Consider the following 25,207-nt stretch of genomic DNA (forward strand, 5'->3'; position numbering starts at 1 on the left):
ATCAGGCTGCTGTTGCAGCCCTCTCTATCCTAAGATGTTCTACAAGGTCCCACATCTCCAACAGCGGTCTCACAATCTGATTCTATGCAACCTTTAATCCGGGGTAGGAAAGATGTTTTTCGCTGCTGCACTCTCTCGCTTTCCCTAACCAGACCTACTAGTTACTAAAGTTCTCTTCTGAACTCAAGTCACCAAGAGTACAGGTGGATGGATGTCATACATCTGTGCCATCAGGCCAGTTGTGGTTCGGTGTTCATTTATGTGAAACTAGTTACATTTTCCAACTCTGGAAATTACATGCAGTTTAGTACAACACTCATACTGACATGCCAAATGGCAGAGAGAGAGAGAAGCTGTGGTTTGTCAGTGGATTAAAGTTGCCAATGTAATGACCATGGTGGCTGATGACTGAAATGTGTAACTGGAGTTTTCTTAGCTGGGCAACTATGGGAAGTGTGCGACACATGTATGACCTCTACTGAAGTCTTCCGTTTAAGCAGGAAAGGCATTCATCAAAGGGAAGGCATGGGTGACCACAAATGCCCTTCATTTATGCTAGCGTCACTGCATATAGGATAGAAGGAGGCTATTGCCAAGTCATTCTTTGCCACCTTTAATATGATTGATCTACAGTCTTCAAGCTCCTATGAAATCATCAGGTCATCCTAGAGATGAGCTGCATCAATCTGCACTTGGCTTGGAGATGTACCTCTCAACTGTTCAGATTTTCACAGAATGTCCAGATTTTTGCCTCATATCTTTGGTCTGTTCCTCATAAAATTTGTGGTTTTCTGGTAAAGCACCAGGATGATCTGAGGAATGAAGTCACCAAATAATGACATATATCTGGTGACATATCAGACTTCAAATCCTTCAGAAAATGTATGTTAACACAAACCCTGTTACTCTAGCAACTTTCTAAGTTTACAAGAGCAATATTTAAAATCTGCCCCAATTTTTGAGCCTTAGCCCCCCATTTTGTCAGGCTTTGTCAGGACTTCTTGCACTACGAGGTGAGAGGTATGCTTGAAGAAGCAGTAGTGAGTATCAGAGAACTGGAGGCAGAGCTGGAGGATCTGAAAGCAGACTATTACCAGTGACAAGAGGAAGGGATATTCAGGAGGAAAACAAAAAAGAACACCTCCTATTCCCCTACCATAAGGAAAAAAACATTTTTATTACACACCTATAGTATGAAAAAATCGGAGAACTTGTCAACAAATCACCTATATTAAAAATTAGAACTAGGAACTGGAAGCAAACTATTTATGTTACTGTACTTGGATTACAACTCTTTACTGGGGAGGACACTGTCAAGTTAACTAGACAAAGTACTATATAATGATCATTTGCTACATGTAATGCCATTGTGGGTGTTTACAGTATAATATTCTAATGTGTTTTTTATTTTATATAAACATTCTTATGCTATACTGTTTCTACAAACATACTTGGATTACAACTCTTTACTGGGGAGGACACTGCCAAGTTAACTACACAAAATACTATATAATGATCAACATTTGCTACATGCAATGCCAGTGTGGGTGTTTACATTATAATATTCTAATGTGTTTTTTTATTTTATATAAACATTCTTATGCTACACTGTTTCTACAAACACTGTACACTGTTTTATGCTAATCTGTGTACTAAATATTCTGGCACTTCAGTTTTGACATCACTGCTTTCTTTAATTACAATAAAACATCTCAGTTTAAAATACAACAGCCAAAACATACATGACACAAATGTTAAATATGTAATTTTTACATATCTGCTATAATTTAAATTTACAAAAAACATATAAAACATTTTCCCCACTGGATAAGGGAATAACTCACATTAGCATACAGACAAAATATCAGACTTTCAGTTTACCTGATCACTATATAAAATATAGTGAACATCTTTAAAACATAATGTAACATATAATTTTAAGTTTTAAAAGCAGCAATGACTATTGCATTTTTAAAGATAAAACAATTTAAAGCTTACTGTTGTCTGACAAATTTTTTTAGATTTCAATTTTAATGATTTAATGCTTTCAAAGTTGGTCCAGTGATACCCACAGGATAAGGACATATGCGAACTAAAATCTCAACTTTCTGGTTTAAGATGTGAAGAAACTACACATACATGTGCAATATCATCATATTCGTATGTTCTTTTCAGAAATGTGTCTGTTAATCTTAATCCGGATACACTCTAGAAAAAGAGATCAGATTTGTAGTTACTCCTTTGTAAAACTGTCACTACACAGAATTTGTAGAACCAGAATAAAACCACTAATTTAAAATATTAAGGTTATATTTCCTTACTTGTAGACCTTGCACTGAGGTTAACAGCTTGAGACTAAGATGTAAAGAAGAGCTTGGACTAAGCTTTCCAAGTTGCCTTCCAGAAACCCCACACCAATGGATTGAATTTGTATTGCACATTTCTAAAACCAGATCCATGGTTCTCTCACTGCTGGGAAAAAAAAGGCAATAGATCACTAACCCACTGCATGCAATTCATAAAGACATCATGGAACAGATACAGCATATGATGCAACATGCTTAGGAAAGCACTAATGTAAAAAAAGAGGTAGGTTAAGCTCCTGTAGTCCCAAAGTATGGAATAAACAACAGATAATGAACACTCTTTATATCAAACATCTTCAAGAAGAAAGTCTATAGTGGGTAACAGATGGGCTCTCTTGCCTTACACTGCTACCCTCAACACAATTCTCTCATTGTCTAACTAATGCTCTGTGAGCTTCCACACCTCCTGTTGGTACTTGCGCTAGTATCTCATATGCGTAGTCATCTCTTGGTCCTTACGTGTTTGTGGTTGTGTTTGCGGAAAATGTTGGTCCAAACCTGCATTCTCAACTCTGCCCCATGGAACTAGTGGGAGCTGCATGTTAAAGAAACAACAAACAAGGATGTATAACTATAAACCTGGAATACTTCACCCCAACCCCATAGTATAAAGCCCTGTCTACAACCCAGATAACCCATATTCAACCAGCAGCATGGGTGCTGGAAGGATGAGGTGGGGAGTGCATGAATGAATGGCTCACATCAGTTTGCCTATTCTGGGGAGGGCAACATCAGCCTACCTCACTAATATCATCTGCTGGAATGCCCATGTATTACCTGCAGCAACAGATTTAGCAATACTCATGCTCCAAGCAGAACAGTGCATTCTAAGGATGACATGCAGTGGTGCTCACGTGCTTCCTGACGGCAACCTTTGCAAAGCTTCCAGTGCCACAGCTGTGACTGAGTCAGGTTGTTGTTCTTGATCTATCAAGTGGCCCACTTCCTACTATGAGACACCTTCTTCTAATGGAAGAATGATGCTGGTGAGCTTCAGTATAGGGAACAAATAGGTCATATGGCTCTCACCCCAGGAAGGGGGTGAGACGGCTTTTTCCTGAGTAAAGGGGCACTGGTGAGCCCCTCAGGCAGGGAACAAAGGGGATGTAGGGCTCTTGCACTGTTCCATCACTTCTCTCAGGAGGAGTAATGAATGAGTTAGCATAGTGATGGTAGAACAGGCATTAGATGAACTGAGAGGACAAGGAGAGAAAAATACTGAAATACTTTTGTCCATCCACAAGGGTAGGAGAAAGGATCATCTAAACACAGCAGGGCCCTCACAAAGCTCAAATGATGCATCAAATAGTCACACATCTACTGTATCTTGCTTTTAGAGGTCATCTGCAGTGAGTAACTGCTAGGAAGGCAAGCCATATAAAATAATATTGAAAGGTGGCAGGCGCTTGACAGGCTCAAATAAACAGAGCTCATACGGAAATGTTCTGAAACAATAAAATGTTAAAAGGGGTTCAAAACCTGGAGTCACAGATCAAATCCAAATAATAATGCATGATGAAAGGAGACTGGAATAAATGCCTGCCACAGGCATTTTTCTTGACGCAGACACTAGAAGCAGCTTAATCCTGGTGGAATGACCCCTGACCACAATGTCCAAATGGTGATTAGTAAGCTCATGGCACAGTTAGCAAATCATTTAGAAAATCTGCTTGGCTAAAGCTGGCCACTCTCCCAGATTCAAGTAATGTACCTTCTTTCAAATAAAATCTGAGTGGCTGAGCCATGTAAAGGCTCTTTCTGCTCTGGTTACTGACAACACAAAGGAGGGTATATGACTTGACTTAGGAACATTTTGAAACCACTTTCTTCAGCTATTACAGATAAATCCTGAAGACCATCCTATCCTTATGACAGACCATATATGTTTCTGTGTGATGGCTCAGTGGAAGAGGGGTGAAGCTTTAACTGCAGTTCAAGCAACCCAAGTTTGAAAAGTAGCCCAGGTGCTGAAGCAGCAAAGCTGGAGGATGAGCAACACAGAAGCAGTCAGTGCCTAATTTCCTACCTAGGGCACACCAGACGTTATCTCATCTGATGGAGGTCAGGATATGTAATCTTGCACAAAGACCATAAGTGCAATCCTTGCCAACAAATGAATGGCACTGTAGTCAGATCTGCTGAATGCAAGGCACCATCTGAGTGTGCAAGGCACCAAAAACTTAGCTGGTGGATAAGGTTAAAAAGAAAACACTGATGAGACAGCCGAACCACACAGGGCTGACAGTCAACAGCCAGTGGAGAAAACAAGATTAAGAAAGTAAGATTCTGTGAAAGTAAGACCCTGTATCTCCAATATCCAATGGATAGAGATAATGGTCACCAAACTGTTTTTTTTTTCCAAACAACAGTCTTCAGATCCACTAAAACCAGCAAGCTTGAAGGGAAGATGGGTAAGCCCGTTTACTTTCTTTACTTATTAAATTGCTAAATGGGTAAGCTGATGGACCTGAAGACCATTTTAGCAAGAATCCTGTCCATAAGCATCTTAACATATACATATAGATAACATAAATTCAGATGTATTAACAATTAGATGAAAATACATATTTTTTCATAAAATAAATGTAAATAAATACAATATAAACCAAAATTCTAGCAATAAAAATAAATAAATAAAAACCAGAAAAACTAGTAGACTTAAAACTTTGTTGATGAGCTCAGTCACAATAATTTCCAAAAATCATGAAACCCAGGTAGTGTTCCAAAGCAACAAAGCCTTTATTCAACAGATTGCTGGTTTGTGATGAAAAAAGGCTTGCTGCTTTGGAACACTAGCTGGGTTACATGATTTTTAGAAATTCTGACTGAGCTCATCAACAAGACAAAAATAAAATACAGCATGTTATAAAGTAGCTGTATTTCAAATATTAGCTAAACACAATCTAAATGGGTAGACATCTGCCACAGTGACTTGTACATGAGTTATAGGAAAATCAGAGCCTGCAATAAACAAGTTAAGTGTGGAAGGGATCCCAAGAGGGGGGTGGATAGCTAGCTATATAGTTACAATAACTAGAATGTAATAAATTTAAATTTTAAGGATGCAAGATGTAAAGAAGCCACATTTGTAATGTTTAAACCAGTGACAATTTTGGGTGTTATGTAGTTGAGTTGAAGGCAGAGTGCATGGGATATGAAGTGACAGACCTTCAGTACTGCTTTTTACAACAAAAAAAAAAAAAACATGTTAATGGAGATCACAGAATTCAAAGGCAGTGCATATCTCAATTTGGAAATATTAAAGCTTTTTCTTAAATGGATGAGTCATCCACTGGTGAGCAGGTTAGAGACCCTAAAATATAGTTTTAATCTGGGTTACACCATTAGTGTTGTTCCACTCTGACAGATGCATTAAATTAGTCCTTGGACTAAAAAAAAAGGCTAAAAAATGCATAACAGTATCCTTTGGGAAGACATCCATCCCTGGTAACTACCATATTGACAACACACCCCTTAGAGATGATCCAGTAGTCAGGGACTTAGGGACACACACAGATAGTAATCTAGCCTTTGACAATCATGTATATACAGTGTGGAGGAATTTATTCTATGTTGCGCAACTTATAAACAAAGGTATGGCATCTAAGTCCAAGGAAGTCATTGTTCCACTGTATTTGGCATTCATCAGACCTATCACTGAGTACAGTGTCCCCTCTGATATGTACCTAACCAGGCATATCCAGCAATTGGAACTAAAAGAATACAGGGCATAAGTAAAATGTCCAATACAGACCGCCTCAATCCTATCCCTGTATTCTGTCTCCTACAGGCTTTTGAGGGGAGATCTATGCCTGGCATACAGGGTACTGTCAGGCCCACTCTGATGGGCCACTCCTGCATATCCACAAAACAAACAGTACCAGAATTACCTGTTTTAAAGATTTAAACCTTGCCTGTGATATAAATAGGACCTGCTGGAGAAAGAGGTTTGTATCCCAGAGACTACCTCATATATGGCACAGGCTCCCCATCCATGTGAAGCAGAGTTCCTCCCTAACCCAATTCAAGTGCAACTTGGATGGGAAACCGGAAATTCATCCCTGGTTTGGCACCTATGTCTCTAATGGACACAGATAACCTGTAAAATCTCCCAGGCCCATGCTTACACTTATCAGGGGTATCAGAACTTGTCAGAGATTTGGGATGCATGGCTAGGCTTAAAAAGGCCCTTGTGGTCATTAGCCTAGAAAACACCTATGAATCTATAAAGAAGATGGTCCAGCCATGTCCTAAGTATTTGAAAATTGAGGCTGCAATGAAAATGTTACTAGGGCAGTTGTGCCATGGGCAGGTCTGAAACCATTTTGAGTATTGGTTAGTAATGCTGGAGTAGTTGTTTACAGACACATTTTCCAACGTTTCTGAAAGGGGATAAGATGGCAATAGGTCTGAAATTGGATATTTCTGTAGAAGTGCCACCTTTGTGTAGTGGGATGAAATGGCATTTTTTATCAAATTGTAGGAATATAGGATTCCTGTATTGACTCATTTATAAAGATGGAGACTGGATATACAATGGCATTAGCAGCAAATGTGAGGCATTCTGCAGGAAGGTTATCAGCAAAGGGTGAGCAGGATTTAAGTTTGGATGATAATTCTTTTACGAAGGAGGTAGCAACTGGTATTAGTGTGACGGTGTGGTTATTAGTGGAAGGGGTAGACATGAGTCAGAGGAGTCAGGAAAGGATTTATTGGTTAGGGCAGCTAGGCTGTCAATGAATTATGAGTTAAACTTGGGTGGCTCCTTCTAAGGGGAAATTACTGGGGTAAGGTTAAGGGCAATGTTAGTTCCTGGGTGTAAAATTTATTTAATGGATGAATTTTGGGTGATACGGTTGTTTTGAAAATTAGAGTCGTATTGCTTATCAAGGTTGACTTGCATTTTGGTTGTTGTTGTGTCTTTCGGCTTTTCCCGGTTAGGAGTCGCCACAGCGGAACTCCGGTCCGCTAATGATTGGCAGTAGATTTTTACGTGCTAAGTTGCCGGCCCTGACGCACAACCTTCAATGAAGGTACGCCCATTCACGCATGTCTCCACACAGAAGATGCTCTAGCTGAGAATCGAACAGGACGTCTTACTGTGAGGCAACAATGCTACCGCAGCACCATTTTGGTAAGGTTATGAAATTCTTTAAAGTGCTGTAGTTTTGAGGAGTTTTACATTTCTGCTATTCTTTCTATGCCTTGGCTCTATTAGTAAGCCAAGGGGCAAAGTTAGAATTTACTCTCTTTCTATGTAGTGGTGCCAGGCTGTTTAGGATACTGTAAGTTGAACTGAACCTTTCTGCTACCTCATCTAGTTGCACAAGTGTGAGACTCAGTATTGCCAAGTCCTGCAATACAGTAAAACTCAAATTGTTACAAGCAATGCTGTGGGCATGGTGAAGGGCTTTCCCTCAGCAACATCCACATTCCTGCTAACCCTATATATTAATGTTGAGTTTGCTGTTCCCTGAAGTAGGTAGGAATATCAAAAAGTACTGCAAACACAGACTGAGCATATATTTCCCCCCACAATTATTCTTAATGGTCCTGCAGTTCTAAAGATTATAACATCATCCCTGAAATTAGAACAGAAACACAAAATTGCAGTAGACACAACAACAAAGGGTTACAGATCAAATGCAGAAAAACTAACTCTACAAATCTAAAAAAAAGATGGAAATACATCCGTGTGCACACACAAAAGGCAGTTATACGAGTAAATGCATAATCAATGGTATTTACTGCATGGAACTTTTATAGTTAAGAATAACAAGTTTTTTTAAAACCACACAACAAACTTGTTTTATTTGAAGAGGCAATAGTTCATACTCCTAGATTTTTTTTTGCTGCATGCAAAATCAATCACTAAAAGAAGACACCATAATGGTGTCAATAAATCAGCCTCAGTGCTATGAGACAAAGACTGAAGACATGAATGAACCATCCAATGCTGCTGCTGAAAAGTAAAGACCTTTTCTAATAGGGAGGCACAGCCTCTGGGATGCAGTCACTAGAAGGGGAAACTGATTACTTTAGCCAAAAGGGAGCTATTGGAAATAGATGAGCTCCTCTGCATTTTTTACCTCCAGAACCATCCCTTGAATGAGAGGAAGTGCAAGGAAATCATATAAAAGATCTTCAAAAATCTCAAAATACAGAAACGGAGTATAGCTAGGGAGTGGGATAAAATTAAGTTGGAGATTAAAAATAGGGGTTGGAGACAGTGGCATTGACAAAAAGGCAGGAGTCGGAGCTGGATGTGGCAGAGTTAAAGATGTTAAGATTTGCACTCGGTGTGACTAGGATGGAAAGGATTAGGAATCAGTATATTAGAGGGTCAGCTCATGTTGGACAGTTTGGAGACAAAGCAAGAGAGACGAGATTGCGTTGGTTTGGACATGTGCTGAGGAGGGATGATGGGTATATTGGGAAAAAGATGCTAAGGATGGAGCTGCCAGATAAGAGGAAGGCCTAAGATAAGGTTTATGGACGTGGTGAGAGAGGACATGCAGGCGGTTGGTGTGACAGAGCAAGATGCAGAGGATAGGAAGAAATGGAAAGAGATGATCCGTTTTGGCGACCCCTAATGGGAAAAGCCGAAAAATGATGATGATTAAAAATAGGGTAGAAATAAAAGAAAGGTAGCTATGGTTAAGAAGTAACAAGAATTATTTAGAGGGACTGATAAATGTTAAAGTACTGCAGCAGAATATGGGGACTCTCACAGATAGAAAGGAGTGTCACCAAACTTAGGGAGCCTATAACAATGAAGGCAAAAAGAGATCCTGTAGAGGTATTAGAAATATTTTGGAAATTCTATGAAAGTCTGTATAAAGCAGAGAAATATGGAAATCACGAAAAGATACAAATGGAAATGTTTATGGAAGATTTAAATATGCCAAGATTAGAGGTAGATGAGGCTCAATTACTAACGGCTAGGATGTGAGGAGATGAGATAAAAATTGTATTGTATAACCAATCTACAGGAAAGTCCCCACGACTAGAAGGCATTCCTGTGGAAGTTTGGAAGCTAAGAGGGGAAAAAAAATGATAAAGGTCTGGAAGGTTTTGTTTAACAGTACTTCAAGAGGAGGAGAAGTACCAACATCCTAGAACAAAGCAGTGGTAGCTGTAATACTTAGAGAATAAAGATCCATCAGATCCAGCTTCATACAGGCCCACTTCAATACTAAACCGTGATTATGAAGTGTTTATGTCTATAATGGCTAAAAGAATGGCAAACATAATGCCAAAATTGAGAGATATGGGTCAGTGTGATTTTGTGGAAGGGAGGCAAACATTTGACATTAACAGAACACTGACAATCCAAGGTGAAACAGAATGTAAAAAATACCATTGCTGTTGTGGGTTTTGCTGCAGAGTAAGCATCTCACAACCAGTACAAAGAAGGAAAAGTGCCCAAACAGTAACCAACAAATCTCAAAAAGCATTATAACCATTTCCACCGCAAAGCACAATGTTTATTCACATAAACACAGCACCAGCAACCACAATGTAAAATTAACGCCGACATAGTCAGTACGTTTTCATCAAGAAACTTCATCACATAACTATGAATATTGTACTACTACCCTTATATAACCTTGCCAATAACCTAATTAGTGCAATTAAACCTTTGTTAATTGACCAAATGGATGTAAAGTTAAACCACACATTCTGCTGGCTTAAACTCACACTGAACATATTCTGAAATCATTCTTGTTTATATTCTCAAAACATTACCACCATGATTTGTTAAAACACATATCAAAACAAATATTAAAGCAATAGTATACGTTCATACAATACATTCCAAACGGAAAAATATATATAAAAAATGTAAAAAATTAAATTAATACATGTTAAAGTGTATAGCGGATGCTTCCCTCTAGTGTTCAAAAGAAATATTGTACTATAAAAACTAAACAGTTTGCTCATAGTATGAAAGGTTCATAGCTATTAAAAATATTTTAAAATGTTTAAAATAAAACAATCATTCGATGGAATAAAAAATGGTGAAGAAAAATTAAAACAACACAGCATACTAGAATAATTATTGAAATGCCACTATATTATAATTTGCCTGATCTTAAGTTCAATACTGGGGCTAGGGAGACCATGTTATTCAAACAGGTCTATATTACTTTATTGAAAGCTGATAACAGCAAACACTCTGATCGACTCCTAAATAATGAACGCACTAAACAGCAAAGATACGGAACAGCAATTTTTTTCCCAGGAAAAAAAAAAATCGCTGTTCTGCCAAAAAAAAAAAAATGCAAACACAACAAAGTGGGGGGCTTTGCCACCCCTCCACTTAAATATACCAGCTCCGAGATCACACCACAGTGGAGGAAATGGCAAACTCCCGAAAACGGCCCAGCGATTTTTTTCTCTTGGGGGGGGGGTCGCTGTTCCGTGCCTTCACTAGTTACCCTGTTCGACATTTACGGGTCGATCAAAGAGTGTTCCCTCTCATCAGCTTTCGATAAGGTAATACAGACCCATTTAAACCTGGCCATCTATTTGTTTCCAACACCAGCTGCCAGTATACCTCTCTATACTCTAACTTGGTCTCCCACGGGTAACCCCTGGGAGACCAAGTTATACAGTACAGAGAGGTATTACTGGCAGCCGGTGTTGGAAGCAAATAGATGGCCAGGTTTGAATGACATGGTCTCCCTGGCCCCAATATTGAAATTAAGATCAGCCAAATTATAATATAGTGGCATTTGAATAATTCTTGTAGTATGCTGTGTTATTTTAAATGTTTCCTTCACCATTTTTTATTACATCGTATAACTATCTTATTTTAAACATTTTAAAATATTTTTAATACCTATAAACTCTTCATACTATGAGCAAACTGTTTAGTTTTTATGGTACAATATTTCTTTTGAACACTAGAGGGAAGCATTCGCTATACACCTTTTAACATGTATTAATTTAATTTTTTTTACATTTTTTTATATATATTTTTCAGTTTGGAATATTTTGTATGAACATATAATATTGCTTTAATATTTGTTTTGATATGTGTTTTAACAAATCATGGTAATAATGTTTTGAGAATATAAACAAGAATGATTTCAGAATATGTTCAGTGTGAGCTTAAGCCAGAAAAATATGTGGTTTAACTTTACATCTATTTGGTCAATTAACAAAGGTTTAATTGCACTAATTAGGTTATTGGCAAGGTTATACAAGGGTAGCAGTGCAATATTCATAGTTATCTGATCAAGTTTCTTGATGAAAACGTACTGGCTTGTATGTCAGCGTTACATTTTACATTGTGGTCGCTGGTGCTGTGTCTATATGTGTAAACATTGTGGTTTGCGGTGGAAACGGCTATCAGAGTGCTTTTTGAGATTTATTTGACAAATTAAGCTGGAACTTCGTAAGCAGGGCAATGGAAGCATTTGCACTTCCTAAAAAAAATATAAGATTGTTTAAGAGGATATATGAGGGATCAGAGGTGAAAATTAAAGTGGGTGGGGTCCTCACTGATAATTTCTGCTTGAGCAGAGGAACCAGGCAAGGTTTCCTCTTTCCCCTTTATTTGCATTATACTTACAAACACTGGCAAAGAAAATAAGGGACTCAAAAATTCAAGGATATAACTGGTACGGTAGTCAAGAAAAGCTAGCTATTTGCAGATGATATTATTTTATACCTGACAAAAAAAGAAAGACGCATTACATTGTTGTGGAACATTTTGAGATGGCTTCAAATCTTTTCCGGATACAAAATTAATGAAGCGAAAACAAAGGCACCAGCAGTAAGTTAAGTACACACATATGAATTAGTTCAGCAATATCCATATTTATGGGGGCATGATAAAATGAAGTATTTAGGAGTATGGATTAAAATGATTTTGGTGTGGCAGGTAAGTATATGTGGAAAGAAACTAAACAAAATTTAATACAAAAACTGAAAAAATGGAAACGTTGTTATATGACTATGGATAGTACGATAAAAGCAATTAAAATGTTTTTAGTCCCATTATTCTTGTACACAAAATCAGGCGAATTTTTTATCAACCAGAGGAGAAGTTGTGGAAAGCAATTAATGAAGAACTGAATGACTTTATCTGGGAAGGGAAGACGTCAAGAGGGATAAGATGATTCTTCCTACAGAATAGAACAGACTGGGATTATCCAATTTGGAGGGCTATTTCATAGCTACACAGTTAAGACTCCTATATATAACACAAGCAGAAAAATTCAAAGTGGAAAGAGGTGATGATGAAACAGGGGGAAGCTCATGAAACAAGGAGAGACTGGGATTTTGGCTGCAGGCCTTTAAGGAGAACAGCAATAATTATACAGAATACTATATCTGTAAAGTAACAGAAATTATCCTAAGAACTAAGACAACACAAAACTGGAGAAAGAAGATTCTGCCAATAGGGATGACTGCAATTAGGGATACAGACAACAGGCAAGAGGGGGTTGAAATGCATTAGAGAAAACTGGCAAAGGAGCCAAGGTATTGGGAGCAAATAACTAGAGAGGGAATGATGAAAGACTGGGAAGATGCCAGGAATTTATTTGGACTGCAGATTACAAATTGCCTTCCCTATCAAGGATTGATAGAGTATAGGCAAAGAGAAAGAAATAGGGGTGTCCTAAACAAAAGACCAGCACCAGTACAGTTTTTAGTATAATCTAGAACAGAAGTCGTCATTAAAAAGGAATAATAATACAGCATCTAAAATACTGAATGATAACTACAAGAGTCCATCAGAGGAGGTTAGAATGGATAAGCAATTCACAAACAAACAATGGTGGGATATATGCACGTCTCCCAAATATGCTACAAAGTCTAGAAGATTTATGATTTTTGCTTGGAAATGTTTACATAGGTAGACCTATTCCTCAAGTACACTCCAGAGAATTTTCTCTCAGCAAATGTTGGAGGTGTGATAGGGAAGAAAGAGCTAATTGGGAACATGTTTTCTGGGAGTGTAGTGAGTTGGCGGACTTTAAGATTCCCTGCATGATGCACTGTCGGAGATGCTGGGTGGGTAGATTGGTGTGATGAGGGAAAGGATTTTTCTGGGCTATGATACAGAATTGGAATTGCATAGACATGGTAAAGCATTAATGTGTTTAATTATGTTGGTTGCCAAAAAAACAATTACTAGAAAATGGAAATCAAAATCTAAACCAACTATACTGGTAGTAGTGAACATAGTAACAGATAACTGGAACAGAGATCTTTAGAAAAGGGTAGCAGCTAACTACACAGAAAAAATGGGAATTGTGGGAGCAATACATACATGGGAGGAATGAGATTTAAAAGAAGGTAGGACTTAAAAGAACTATGTAATGTTTCACTGAAAATGATTGGGTAGATTATAAGTGATGTATAATGTTTGCATCTGAGAGTGTGTCAATATAGTCTGTGATGTAAAATGCTTGCAACTAGGATTGTGTTGGTGTGGTTTGTTTTCATTTACACAAATGTATGACTGCCTACATGGTAAGTAATGGTTTAAAGTTTCCGGTTTAAAAAAAGGCAGAAATTGAATAATTTATGTAATGTTGTTTAGGTTATATGATATATAGCAATATATGTGAAGTATAATATTTATACACGCCAACTTAATACAGTTTGATTACTTTTATATAAATGTAAATTTGCCCAGGTCAAGTGATAATTCAATAAAGGCGTTTAAAAAAAAAACAAACAAACTGAGAAAGCAGTGCATGGGGGGGAAGATCAGTCTTGGACACCCACTGTATTAAACTCAGATGTGGGAAAACATCTGGAATGAGTTAACGCTTGTGATCCACAGAGACTGCCTGATCGCTAGTCTGCTTTTACTTTATGGTTCCTGAAAAGGTGGACAAGTGCTAAAAGAAATGTAAGCGATGCAGTCAGATACCACTCATTGCCGGTAAGAACATATGCCCTCCACTTGTTAGTGTACTACAAGCCTGTGGGTGTTGTGTGTAGATATAACTACTTTAGACCATTCTTAAGGTTCTAATGCAAATGTTACAAAGTATTTGTCTGAAGTTGATATACAGATTCATTCATAGGTTCACTGGTTGGTACTAGGCTATCAGCCCTAGGGCCTATACAAGCCTAACCATAACAATTCCCTGGGTATTTCTTCCCACAATATTTACTTCCCTGGACACCTGTCTAGCAGGGCAACTGACGTGATCCCAGAGGTGAATTTCCTATCTCCCATCCAATTGTCAAGGTTCCTTTTGAAGAGGCCAAGGAGGCACTCTGCTTGACATGTATGGGCAGTCTATTCCAGAGTATGGGGAGTCTCTGGGTCAGGAATCTATCCCTCCAGTATGTTTTGTTCATTGTGATGACAAAGTTTAGATCCCTGGAGCTTGTGGCTCTGAGGGATTGGGATTTCTTTAAGTGTAGCATGTCCAACAGCACTGGGTTTGACATGGCCTTGTATGTTAAGCAGAGATCACCTCTGAGTAGGCGATATGCCACATAGTATAGCTGGAGTTTTTTTTAGACAGTTAGCATAGGGCATCTGCTTTAGGCCTGTGATTCTTTTAGTGAGGTATTTCTGTGGCCTTTCCAGCTGTTGCAGATGTCTTGTGAGGTACATACCAAACAGGGCATTGTACTCTATAATACATCTAATGAGGGATGAGTACAGTGGGACAATGATCTCCTTTTTTTCCTGGATGAAAAGCCCTTAGTGATGAGGTGTGCCACATAGAAGGATTTTCTGACTGTTGTGGCGATGTGGTTATCGAAGGTGAGACCACTGTCCACCTGTGTCCCTAAGTCTGTCATCACACTTTTGGTGTTTAGTGTACTGCCACCTATGTGGCAGAAACCAAAGACTTTTCACTGTCCAAAGACTCTAGATGCATGACTCAACCAAAATCAGATTAGTGTGGCATCAAATCTTAAAGAAATGGAAAAGGATCTGCTTGAACAATGTGCTCCAGGGTAGATAGCTCTGAAACATATCCATGTGCAGTTTGGTATTCTGAACAATGACACTGGCCACCATGTGACCTAGAAGACTGAGACATATCCTTGTTGACAAACAGGCTGAACTGTAGGTAAGTGAAATATAGAAATGATCTCTTGTATCTTTCTGGGTCAGCAAATATCCATAGAAACTACTAGGAAACTATTTTGATAAAAAAAAAAAAAATGAAGATACAGTTTTGTTACGACCCATGTAATTCAGAAAGGAACTGGTAATATTCAAGTGTTTCCAAAACTATCCCCTTGTTAAGCATGGACAAGTAATCATCCACGTTGAGGTTAAAATGAACACCCAGCAATCCAAGAAATGCCACTGCAGAGACCACACACATTACATTGACTCAAGGAGGAGAAATCTGGAAGGAGAAACTGCAAATGGATAGTGGTGCAGAACCACCCGAAACCTTTTCCAATGCTTTCAAACCTGGGCATTTATTCATGCCTTTCTTTTATCATTTTAAGCCCACTACATGCAACTGTCTTTTTCAAGGAAAAGTAAGGGGCCCTACCTGGACAAGTGATTCACATAGTTCTACAATTTTCTATAAACTTCAATGCACTGTTCCAAATAAGGCAACAAGCATCTTTCAAAGTCCAAACTTACTATTCAGACTCTGGGATATCAGTGCCACTACTCCAACATTCTACACCTGTAGGTGGTTATTGGGAAAGAAACATAAAAAAATTATGTCAAATGAGCTGCTTTAGAATTAGGAAGATTCTACCTTGTATTGCTAATTCGACTACAGATCTGTGGAAATGCTACTTAAGCCACAGGACATTTACCATTCTGAAAGTGATAAACAAACGGCCTTCTACTGGAAAAGTGTTCTCTACTTCTTTATTTTGCAAAAAGCACCCTATAAGCCAGGAAAACAAAAACTTATTTAAAGCACATCAAAAGCCTGGAAAGTGACAGGGGGAGATTAAAGTACAGTTTTGTACCTACCATAAATGTAGATGTTCAAGTGTTCACACTGCTGCAGTCATTACACTTGGGTTATCCTGCCGTCAGGCAGTCCCGCAGTCGGCCAGAGTTCCAAAGTCTTGGTCCGGCGTTGGTTGCGGTCGCTTCTTCCCTGACGTCAGTGCGCCAGGGGTATATAACATGCATCCATCGCCATTTTCTTCAGTTTTTCTTGCCCCAGATGTCAGGTGCCCCCAAGTAGGTAGGCAATACATATTGCTAATAAAAAAAATATATACATAAAATAAAAACAATACCTTCAGTTACAAGCAAATACACTGCAAAGGTTGTATAGGATAGAAAGGTATAGATGAATCCAGCTAGGACAGAGGGGATGGAGGGAGGGTAACCTGGACTGCAGCAGTGTGAACACTCGAACATCTACATTTATGGTAGGTACAAAACTGTACTATGTTCATCATGTTACACTGCTGCAGTCATTACACTTGGGTAGAATCCCAAAGCTAAAGTTGGGTGGCTGGTCTATAAAGAGTTAGGATTGGCTATGAGGCCCTGCAGAACTGCAGTGGCAAATCCTGCTCTGGATTTAGAGTCAAGAGGCAAGTGGTAATGCTTGGTAAAGGTGTGCACTGAACTCCAAGTTGCAGCCTCCAAAATTTCCTTGTTAGGTACTCCTCTGAGAAAGGCTGTTGAAGTGGCTGTTGCCCTGGTGGAATGTGGCCTAATGTTATTAGGGACTGAGTTTCCATGCTGTGTGTAGCAGTAACGAATACAGTGTCCTATCCATTTGGAGATAGTCTGCTTTGAGATAGCCTTGTTCTGTGATCCTGCAGCATATGCTACAAACAGTTGCTCAGTTTTCCTAAAAGCTTTTGTTTTGTCCAAGTAGAAGCGTAGCTGCCTGTGTATGTCCAAAGAGTGCAGAAGTTTCTCCCCTTTATTCTGAGGGTTTGGATAAAAAGTTGGCAAATGGATGGTTTGGTTAAGAGCCACACTAGATACCACCTTTGTCATAAAGGTAGGGTCTGTCCTTAAAGAAACCCTGTCCTGATGAAAAATTATAAAAGGTTCCACTGCCATTAATGCCTGTAGCTCTGAGACTCTTCGTGCTGAAGTTACTGTCAGGGGCAGAGCTGTTTTCCATGATAAAAATGTTAGATCGGCTGTATTGGATGGCTCAAAAGGTGGCAGGGTCAGTGTTTCCAAAACGAAATTGAGGTCCCAAGTTGGTGTTGGTGCTCTCCAGGGCGGTCTTATGTTTTTAGCCCCTCTGAGGTACTGCTTTAGCAAGGGATGAGAGAATAAAGGAGGATCCGTGTTGTAATGTGCTGAAATGGCAGAGGCATGGATCTTAATTGATGAGAAGGATAGGCCTTAGCATCTCAGTTAAGTACTGTAAAATCTGAGGAATGTTTGGGACAAGAGGGTCAAGGCTTTGAGCCTGGTTCCAGATGCAGAATCTCTTCCATTTTTCTGAGTAAGCTTTCCTGGTGCTAGGCCTCCTGGCCTCCAAAATGACATCCATAACAGCTTTAGAGAGAGATGTTGCCTGTTTGAATAATGAATCTGCCATGCAGCCAGGTTTAGGGTTTTGAGCTGACCGTGCAGGATCTGATTGTTTTGTTGAGTCAGAAGGTGTGGAATTTGAGGCAAAATCCATGGTGGGCCTTGAGTTAAGTTCTTTAAGATTGGGTACCAGTGCTGGCGTGGCCAGTCTGGAGCAATCAGGATCATCTCTGGTTTTTCTTGTCTGGCTTTTAGGAGCACCTTTGAAAGGAGAGGCAGTGGTGGGAAGGCATAAACTTTTAGGTTTTTCCAGCTGAACGAGAGAGCATCCACTTTCCATGCTTGTGTGTGATGAGTCCTTGTGCAGAATTTTTGTAGTTGGCAATTCAGTGGGGAGGCAAAAAGATCTATGTCTGGGCATCCTCATTTTTGAGTTACCATGCTGAAGATTTGTTGATTCAATTTCCATTTGTGAGGGTCCATGATATTTCTGCTTAGATCGTCTGCCAGAGTATTTTTCTTTCCTGGCAGGAATTGTGCTTGCAGATGAACTTGATACGTTAGGGCTGTGTTCCACAAGGTCATGGCTTGTCTGCATAGGGGGTAAGAATGAGTACCCCCTTGCTTATGTACCACATTACTGTGGTGTTGTCTGTCTTTAATAATAATTGTACTGGATGCAGAAGGTCCTTAAAAGCTGTTAGGGCAGTTTTGAACAGCCAACATCTCTTTTTGATTGATGTGAAGATGCATTTGGTCTGTAGTCCACTTGCCCTGAATGCATTTTCCTGCCATGTGTGCTCCCCAGACGTAATCCGAAGCATCTGTTAGAGTCTGCCTGGCTGTGGGTAGAGTAAAAGGCTGACCCTTGTTTAGGTGACATGCCCGTGTCCACCATCGAAACTCCTGTTGTAGGCAGGGAATCATTGGTATTACTGCTTCTAAACTGTGAGAGTGTTGAGTCCAAACACTTTTTAGGTACCACTGTAATTTCCTCATATGCAGTCTGGCATATGGTATTAGTAGTATGCAGGATGCCATGAATCCCAGGGCCTGCAGAATTTTTCTTGCAGGGAGATGGGACTTTTTTGCCAGTAATTGAAAATATTGAGTTAGGTGAACTTGTCTGTCTGGCGTGAGGTAAGCAATCTGGGCCGTTGTATTTAAGCTGGCACCCAGGAATATAATCTGTTGTGAGGGCACTAGTTTTGACTTCTTTTCGTTTACTGTGTACCCTAGAGAAATTAGCAACCTTTTTACAAACGCCAGATGCTTTAGAAGAATGTCCTTAGTCTCTGCTTGAATGAGGCAGTCGTACAGGTATGGATATATTTGAATTCATTTTTGCCTGCAAAATGCAATTACTGGTGCCAGGCACTTTGTAAAGACCCTGGGCGCAGTAGATAAGCCAAAGGGCAGTGCAGAGAATTGGTAGTACATTGTACCAACTTTGAATCTGAGGTATCTTCTGCAATTTTGTCTGATAGGGACATGCAGGTATGCCTCTGAGATCCAGAGTAACAAGCCAGGCCTTCTTGCCCAGCATGGGTAGAAGCTGCTGTAGTGTCAACATTTTGAATTTTGGAATATCCAGGTAAGTATTTAGAGTTGAAAGGTCTAGTATGGGTCTCCAGGCCTTGTCTTTTCTGGGGACCAGGAAGAGTCTTGAGTAACATCCTTGTCCTTGTTCCTATTGTGGTACTTTTTGAATAGCTCTCATGTCCATGCCTTTGCCCATTGATTTTGTGGCAGGTCTGGCATTCCTTTTAGCCTTGGTAAAGTGTGAAAGTGGAACCTGTAACCTTGAGACACAATATTCAGAACCCATTTGTCTTGGGTGATTGTTTGCCAGTTTTGAGAAAAAAGCGCTAGTTTTCCCCCTAAGGGGGTTGCCAAACGGGAAGTGCTTGACGTACGAAGGGGGAAGTCATTGGGACGGTTTCCTGTAAGGTTGAGACTTGTCCTCACCTCCTTTTGTGGTTGAGGTGCCCCACTGTCGTTGTCTGTTAGAGCCTTGGGGTTGAGATCTGCCTCTTGGGCGTCTGTATCTGCCTCTCTGTGGCCTGTCTGACACTGGAAAGGACCAATTCTTTGTTGGCCAATTTCTGCTAAATCGAGGTGGCTGTACCTGTAAGAAATCCTTGACTGTTTGCATAGATTTAGCTTTATCCTCCATTTTCTTTAACACCTCTTCTGCCTTAACACCAAACAAGGTATCATGTTGTAAAGGAGCATCCAATAACTTTGCCTTAACATGATCAGGTAAACTCTGTTCTTTTAACCAAGCATGTCTTCGAATCACCGAACCTGTAACTGCGGTTCTGCAAGAGGCCTCTAAAGAATCAAAACCACATTGCAGAGTATGTTTTCCCACCTGTTCAACTGCATGCAATAAATCTTGCATTTCTTTACAGTCAGGAGCGTCTGAGCTTGCAAGCATTTTCTGTTTTAACTGAGCCATTAAATATTGTTGGTACTTAAGCATGTGAAACTGTCAATTTAAAGCCCTTACTGCTAAAGTTGCAGAAGTGTAAACTTTCTTCCCCCATCTCTAGAATCTCTGTCAGTGCCAGAGCACTGCCATTTTACTTAATACCCTAAATTTAAATACATGTCTTTCACCTTTCTTCATGGCATGCTTACTCATCAATTTAGGGTATTAAGTAAAATGGCAGTGAGTTTAAGGAAAGGTGACATTAACAATTTTTTGGAGTTGAGAGAACTTGAGTGGATTATTAGGCTACAGGCGGATGTACCCCCGGGCTTAAATAATGTGGTTAGTTTAAAGCCAGTATTAATTAAAAGGCAGAGACAGAGGCTTTAATAGGTTATGACAAGTTTCTAGAACCTGATGTAATACACCATAGGATGTTAGATGCTACCAGTGACTTCTTTATTGTGTATAGATATTAATACTTATATAATGTTTGTATAAGTTATTAATAATTTTTATGTTTTATTCTAAGCAGAAGAGTTTTTATGTAAAGTAAGATTTCTTGTCCCTTTTTTTAGTATATTTTTTTATATAGATCTTTATGAGTTATATATTACTTTTAGTTTTGATTGTTAATTAGGGAGTGGGATGGGCTGAAGCATGTGATTTTATATTCTCCTATTTAAATGCTGATTTTTTTGTAATGACTCATACTGATGAAGGGTGTAGACCCGAAAGCTTTATCTAATAAAGTTCTTGGTGTGGTATCGTGGTTCAGTTGAATTATAGCAGTAACACCTACTGTTGTTTGTCTTTGTTACACTAACACAGTTCCATTTATACAACAATCTTATGAAAATATCAAGTAAGTATAAAGTCATAACACAAAGGAATAGGTAAAGACAATCATTTTTGTTCAGACAGTAATTACAGTTGTCCATGTAAGTAAGATACAGCTAGCATAGGGATTGATGTTGCCTTAGAAAGTTTGAAAATGTTAACTAATACAGTGAAGTTTATACAGATTTGAAGGTTTATTCCTTTAGAGGATGGTAGTTGCTAGTTTTGACAGAGAAGTTAGCAGATTATTAGTGTGGCTTACCCAGGGGAGTAGCATGAGCAGAGCCAATTGTTAGTATAGTGAATTTTAAGGTTGTGTTTGAATACTCAAGTCGAGGTAGTAGAAGTTATGTGGCCTGGTAGAGCATTCCAAGTTTGGGCAATTGTACAGGCAAAGAGAGATTTACCTGCTTCATTTTTGTCTCTAATAACGTTTATTAGGTTCTGGTTACTGGATCTTAGCTCTCTAAAGGTGGTATATGGCTGAATTAGATGTTGGAGTGCCGGGGTTAAATTTGGGTGGTAAGAGAGTTTCTGTGCTGTTGAGATTTGAATGAATGGTAGTGCATGTGGCAGGTCAAGCCACTTGAGTTGCTTTAGGGATAAACAGTGATGGGACCTATGTGTGGATTCTGTGGCAAACTTGGCAATCTTGTTATAACATGATTCCATTGTATTTAGTTCTTTTTGGTTAAGGTTGGTTAGTATGGGGGAGGCATAGAGCAGTAGACAGGAGGTGGGTTCTAGTGATAGTAGCTTTGGTTTGTTTAGTCATGAATTGTTTGTTTCTATAGAGAAGTCCTAGTTTTTTACTGACTTTCTTGATAGTCTGGGCTATATGGATGTCGAATTTTAGCTGGTTGTCGATTTCAACACCTAGTAGTTTTGTGTGTGATGTAGGTTTTATTTGGATATCACCTTTGGCTATTAAGTTAAAGTTCTCATTTAAAGGATGGGGTCTACCAGCTTTAAACAGGATCAGTTTTGTTTTGTTCGGATTGAGTATAAGTTTGATGTTGGCAAACCAGGTTTCAGCTTGGGAGAAGTTAGTTTGGGTAAGGGAGTGTAGTTCGTTTATCGTGGGGGCAGCACATATAATTGTGGTATCGTCAGCATGCTGCACTACTGAGGCTTTGGGTAGGGTTGAGGAGATGTCGTTGGTGAAGAGGGAGAACAATAGTGGGCCTAAGATGTATCCCTGGGGAACTCCTATAGAGACTGGCAGTAAGGGGATAGTTTATCTTGCCATAGAACTGCTTGTTGCCTACCCGATAAGTAGTTGGTGAACCATTGTATAGTAGATGGGCATATGTTTAGGTTAGTCATGGTTTGAAGAAGCATGTTGTGATTCAACATGTCAAAAGCCTTAGATAAGTTTAAGAAAATGGAGGATGAAAACAGTCCTTTGCTCCTGTATTGGTTGATTATGTTGGTGTAAGAGAGAAGTGCAGTGGTAGTGCTGTGCGATGGTCTAAATCCATGTTGTGTATTGGAGAAGAGATTATACTGTAGAAGGAACTGTATTAGCTGAGTATGAAAAACCCTTTCCAGTATTTTGGATAAAGGGGATAGGATTGCAACTGGGCGGTAGCTGGTAAGTTCTAGAAAGGTCCCTCCTTTGTGAAGTGGAATGAGGTGTGCAATTTTCCACAAGGTGGGTACTTTGTGTTCAGATAATGATCTACTGATGAGGATAGCGACAGGATAGGATATAGCTTCTGCTGCTATGTGAAGGAAATCAGCAGGCAGCTTATCTGCGCTAGGGTGGGTGGTTTTAGTTTAAGTAATTTTGATATTGTCTTGGTAGGGACTGGCTGCAGGGAGAAGGTGGTAGGGGTATTTTGGTTATTCTGCTGTGTTGGAGCGGTTAGTTGTGTTGGTGTGTTTGTGTTTATTTGGGCATTGGCAAGTTTTAGTACTGTTTCTGTGAAGAAATTGTTAAATTGGGTGGGGATATTGGTTTCATTATTTGGTAGTACAGGGGTAGGGGTGGAGGCTTTTCCTGGGTAGAGTATTCCTGCTATGGTAGTCCAGAATTTTTGGGGGTTGTGGGCAAATTTTACTTGAAGTTTTCTATAGTAGTTGGTCTTGTCTGCTTTAATTTGTCTTTTAATAAGTCCACATTTATGTTCATTTACTCTTGCTACACCAGGACTCTCATCAGAGAGTCCCAGAATAACAAACGAGTACCTTTTCTTGAGGTAGGAGCATTTAACCCTTTGGCAAAACTGAAAATGTATTATCACAGTAAGTGTGATGATGTACTGGGTGAGTCAGTCCGGACTGTTTTGGGATTAAATCATGTGTGTTTTACATGATGGTGGGATGAGATGTAAATCCCACAAACAGAACGTATAATCAAAATAGCCTTCAGATGAATTAAATAATCAGTGTACTAGGGCAGCTACACTTGTTTTCTTGTCCATATATGAAGCATTTGGGTACCTTGTTAACACAATCTTGAAAATAACACAGCAATATAGTGAAAGACAGTGTACCTGAGGAAGAAAAAAAAAAATCACACCTAAATTAAATAATGAAACAGAATACCTAAAACATGAGGCAGTTACCTTCATTCATTAAATATGAATAATTACTAAAGCACGGATTTTAAATTCTGTACAAGATAATTCCAGTTTATCCAATGTACTTGATTTAAAACTAGCAATAGACACATTCTTTTAACACAGTGCAAGATCTGAAAACATGAAAGAAAATTCAGGCAGATAGCTGCACTATTGGTCAATTCATGTTCGAACAGGACTACACAGAGGTTGGGGGTAGGCTGGAGCTGCAATTAATTCTTATACAATTATACAGGCACAGTAGAAAATCTAAATAAACTGAGAATATACCCCTATGTCATCCGCTGGACTGCCAATTGGCTCAAAATCGGGGAAGTTACCTGCACAGAGAGACCAGGGACAGGCTGGGACATCTGTTCAGCATCTACTTTTCTGAAATAAAAGAATACACCAAAAGGTTCGGGATGATAACTTTGCAAGTGACTACTAGGAGCAGTCACTGAATCCCCAAATGACTTGGTCATCCTGCAAGCAAGCATGTCCGTCTCAAGTACATTAACTGATGCCAAAATCATGGACTGAACTTAAATGCCAAAATATACATTACTGTATTCTTTGGGAAGTCATCTACCCCAGGGAACTACACAGTGGCAATATGCCCCGAAGAGATGACCCAGTTGTTTGGGAACTTATGTGGATGGTGACCTAAAGTTTGAACAAGTGTCTACTGTAAGAAAGTTCTTCTATACTGCACAGCTTATAAACAAATGGATTGTTTATAGATCTAAGGATGCCATTGTTCACCTTTACTCAGCCCTGATTAGGCTAGGCAATGAATACAATGCCCCCTTTGGCAGCTATCTGTTCCAACACGTGTAACAGCTGAACGCCCACAGAGATATCTTATTAAAAGTATACAAGGCCTAAACAATAAGTCCTACATGGACCAACTCAAAGCCATGTCACTTTACTCAGTATCCTACAGACTGCTAAGAGGTGACCTGTGTCTGGTGTACAAGGTATCCTTCAACCCATTACTGATGCATTTACTGCACAAACAGCATCAAAAATACTTGGTCTAAGGATCTAAACCTTTACATCATCAACAGAATGGTTTGGAGAGACAGGTATATCACACAGAGGATACCACTGCTGTGGAACAGATTCTCCATTCACATAAAACAAAGTTCATCCCTGAGCATATTTAAGTGCAACTGAGATCTATAGAAAATGTATGCAAGGACTGCTCCCTGTACTACTAACAGACAGAGGCAGCTCCTAAATGCTTTATCCCATGCATAGGTCCCATTCAAATTATCTATGGTATGATCACAGTGACTCTCATTAGGGGTAATATATAATTATGAACCATGGGATGGTTAAGGCCAATTTATAATCAAATGGGATGATGGGTTATTTTGAGCACAAAAAGCAAAACTGGCTAGGCTTAAAATGTTCAGTAAGGGTGGCTAGCCTAGTAGTTACCTATGAACCTGTATATTCTAGCTTCTGTGCGAGTTGTTTATATATTACTGGTGTGAGCACAAGATTACTCAGATATTTATTTTACATTTGTTGACCGGGATAGTCCGACTGGACGCATGTCCATTTTCAGGGG

The 25,207-nt window shown here is 39.2% G+C and overlaps 1 protein-coding gene across 5 annotated transcripts in view; it reads right to left on the reverse strand.

Moving 5' to 3' along the window:
- Nucleotides 1-1,673: 1,673 nt before the first annotated feature.
- The window catches only part of LOC122794710 (trafficking protein particle complex subunit 13), a 1,187,860-nt gene continuing 1,164,326 nt past the window's right edge, over nucleotides 1,674-25,207 (reverse strand). For 3 of the 5 annotated variants that reach the window (XM_044063354.1, XM_044063357.1, XM_044063359.1), the window contains 2 exons: nucleotides 2,322-2,472; nucleotides 1,674-2,208 (listed from right to left, as the gene is read on the reverse strand). In XM_044063354.1, coding sequence (XP_043919289.1) covers nucleotides 2,101-2,208; nucleotides 2,322-2,472 — 259 coding nt within the window. In that variant the 3' untranslated portion in view covers nucleotides 1,674-2,100. The remainder of the gene's footprint in view (nucleotides 2,209-2,321; nucleotides 2,473-25,207) is intronic. The other 2 variants (XM_044063358.1, XM_044063356.1) reach the window with 1 other exon arrangement.

Source organism: Protopterus annectens, chromosome 2.part1 (assembly GCF_019279795.1).
Source record: "Protopterus annectens isolate FY-2018-M chromosome 2.part1, PAN1.0, whole genome shotgun sequence".
Classification (NCBI taxonomy): Eukaryota; Metazoa; Chordata; order Ceratodontiformes; family Protopteridae; genus Protopterus; species Protopterus annectens.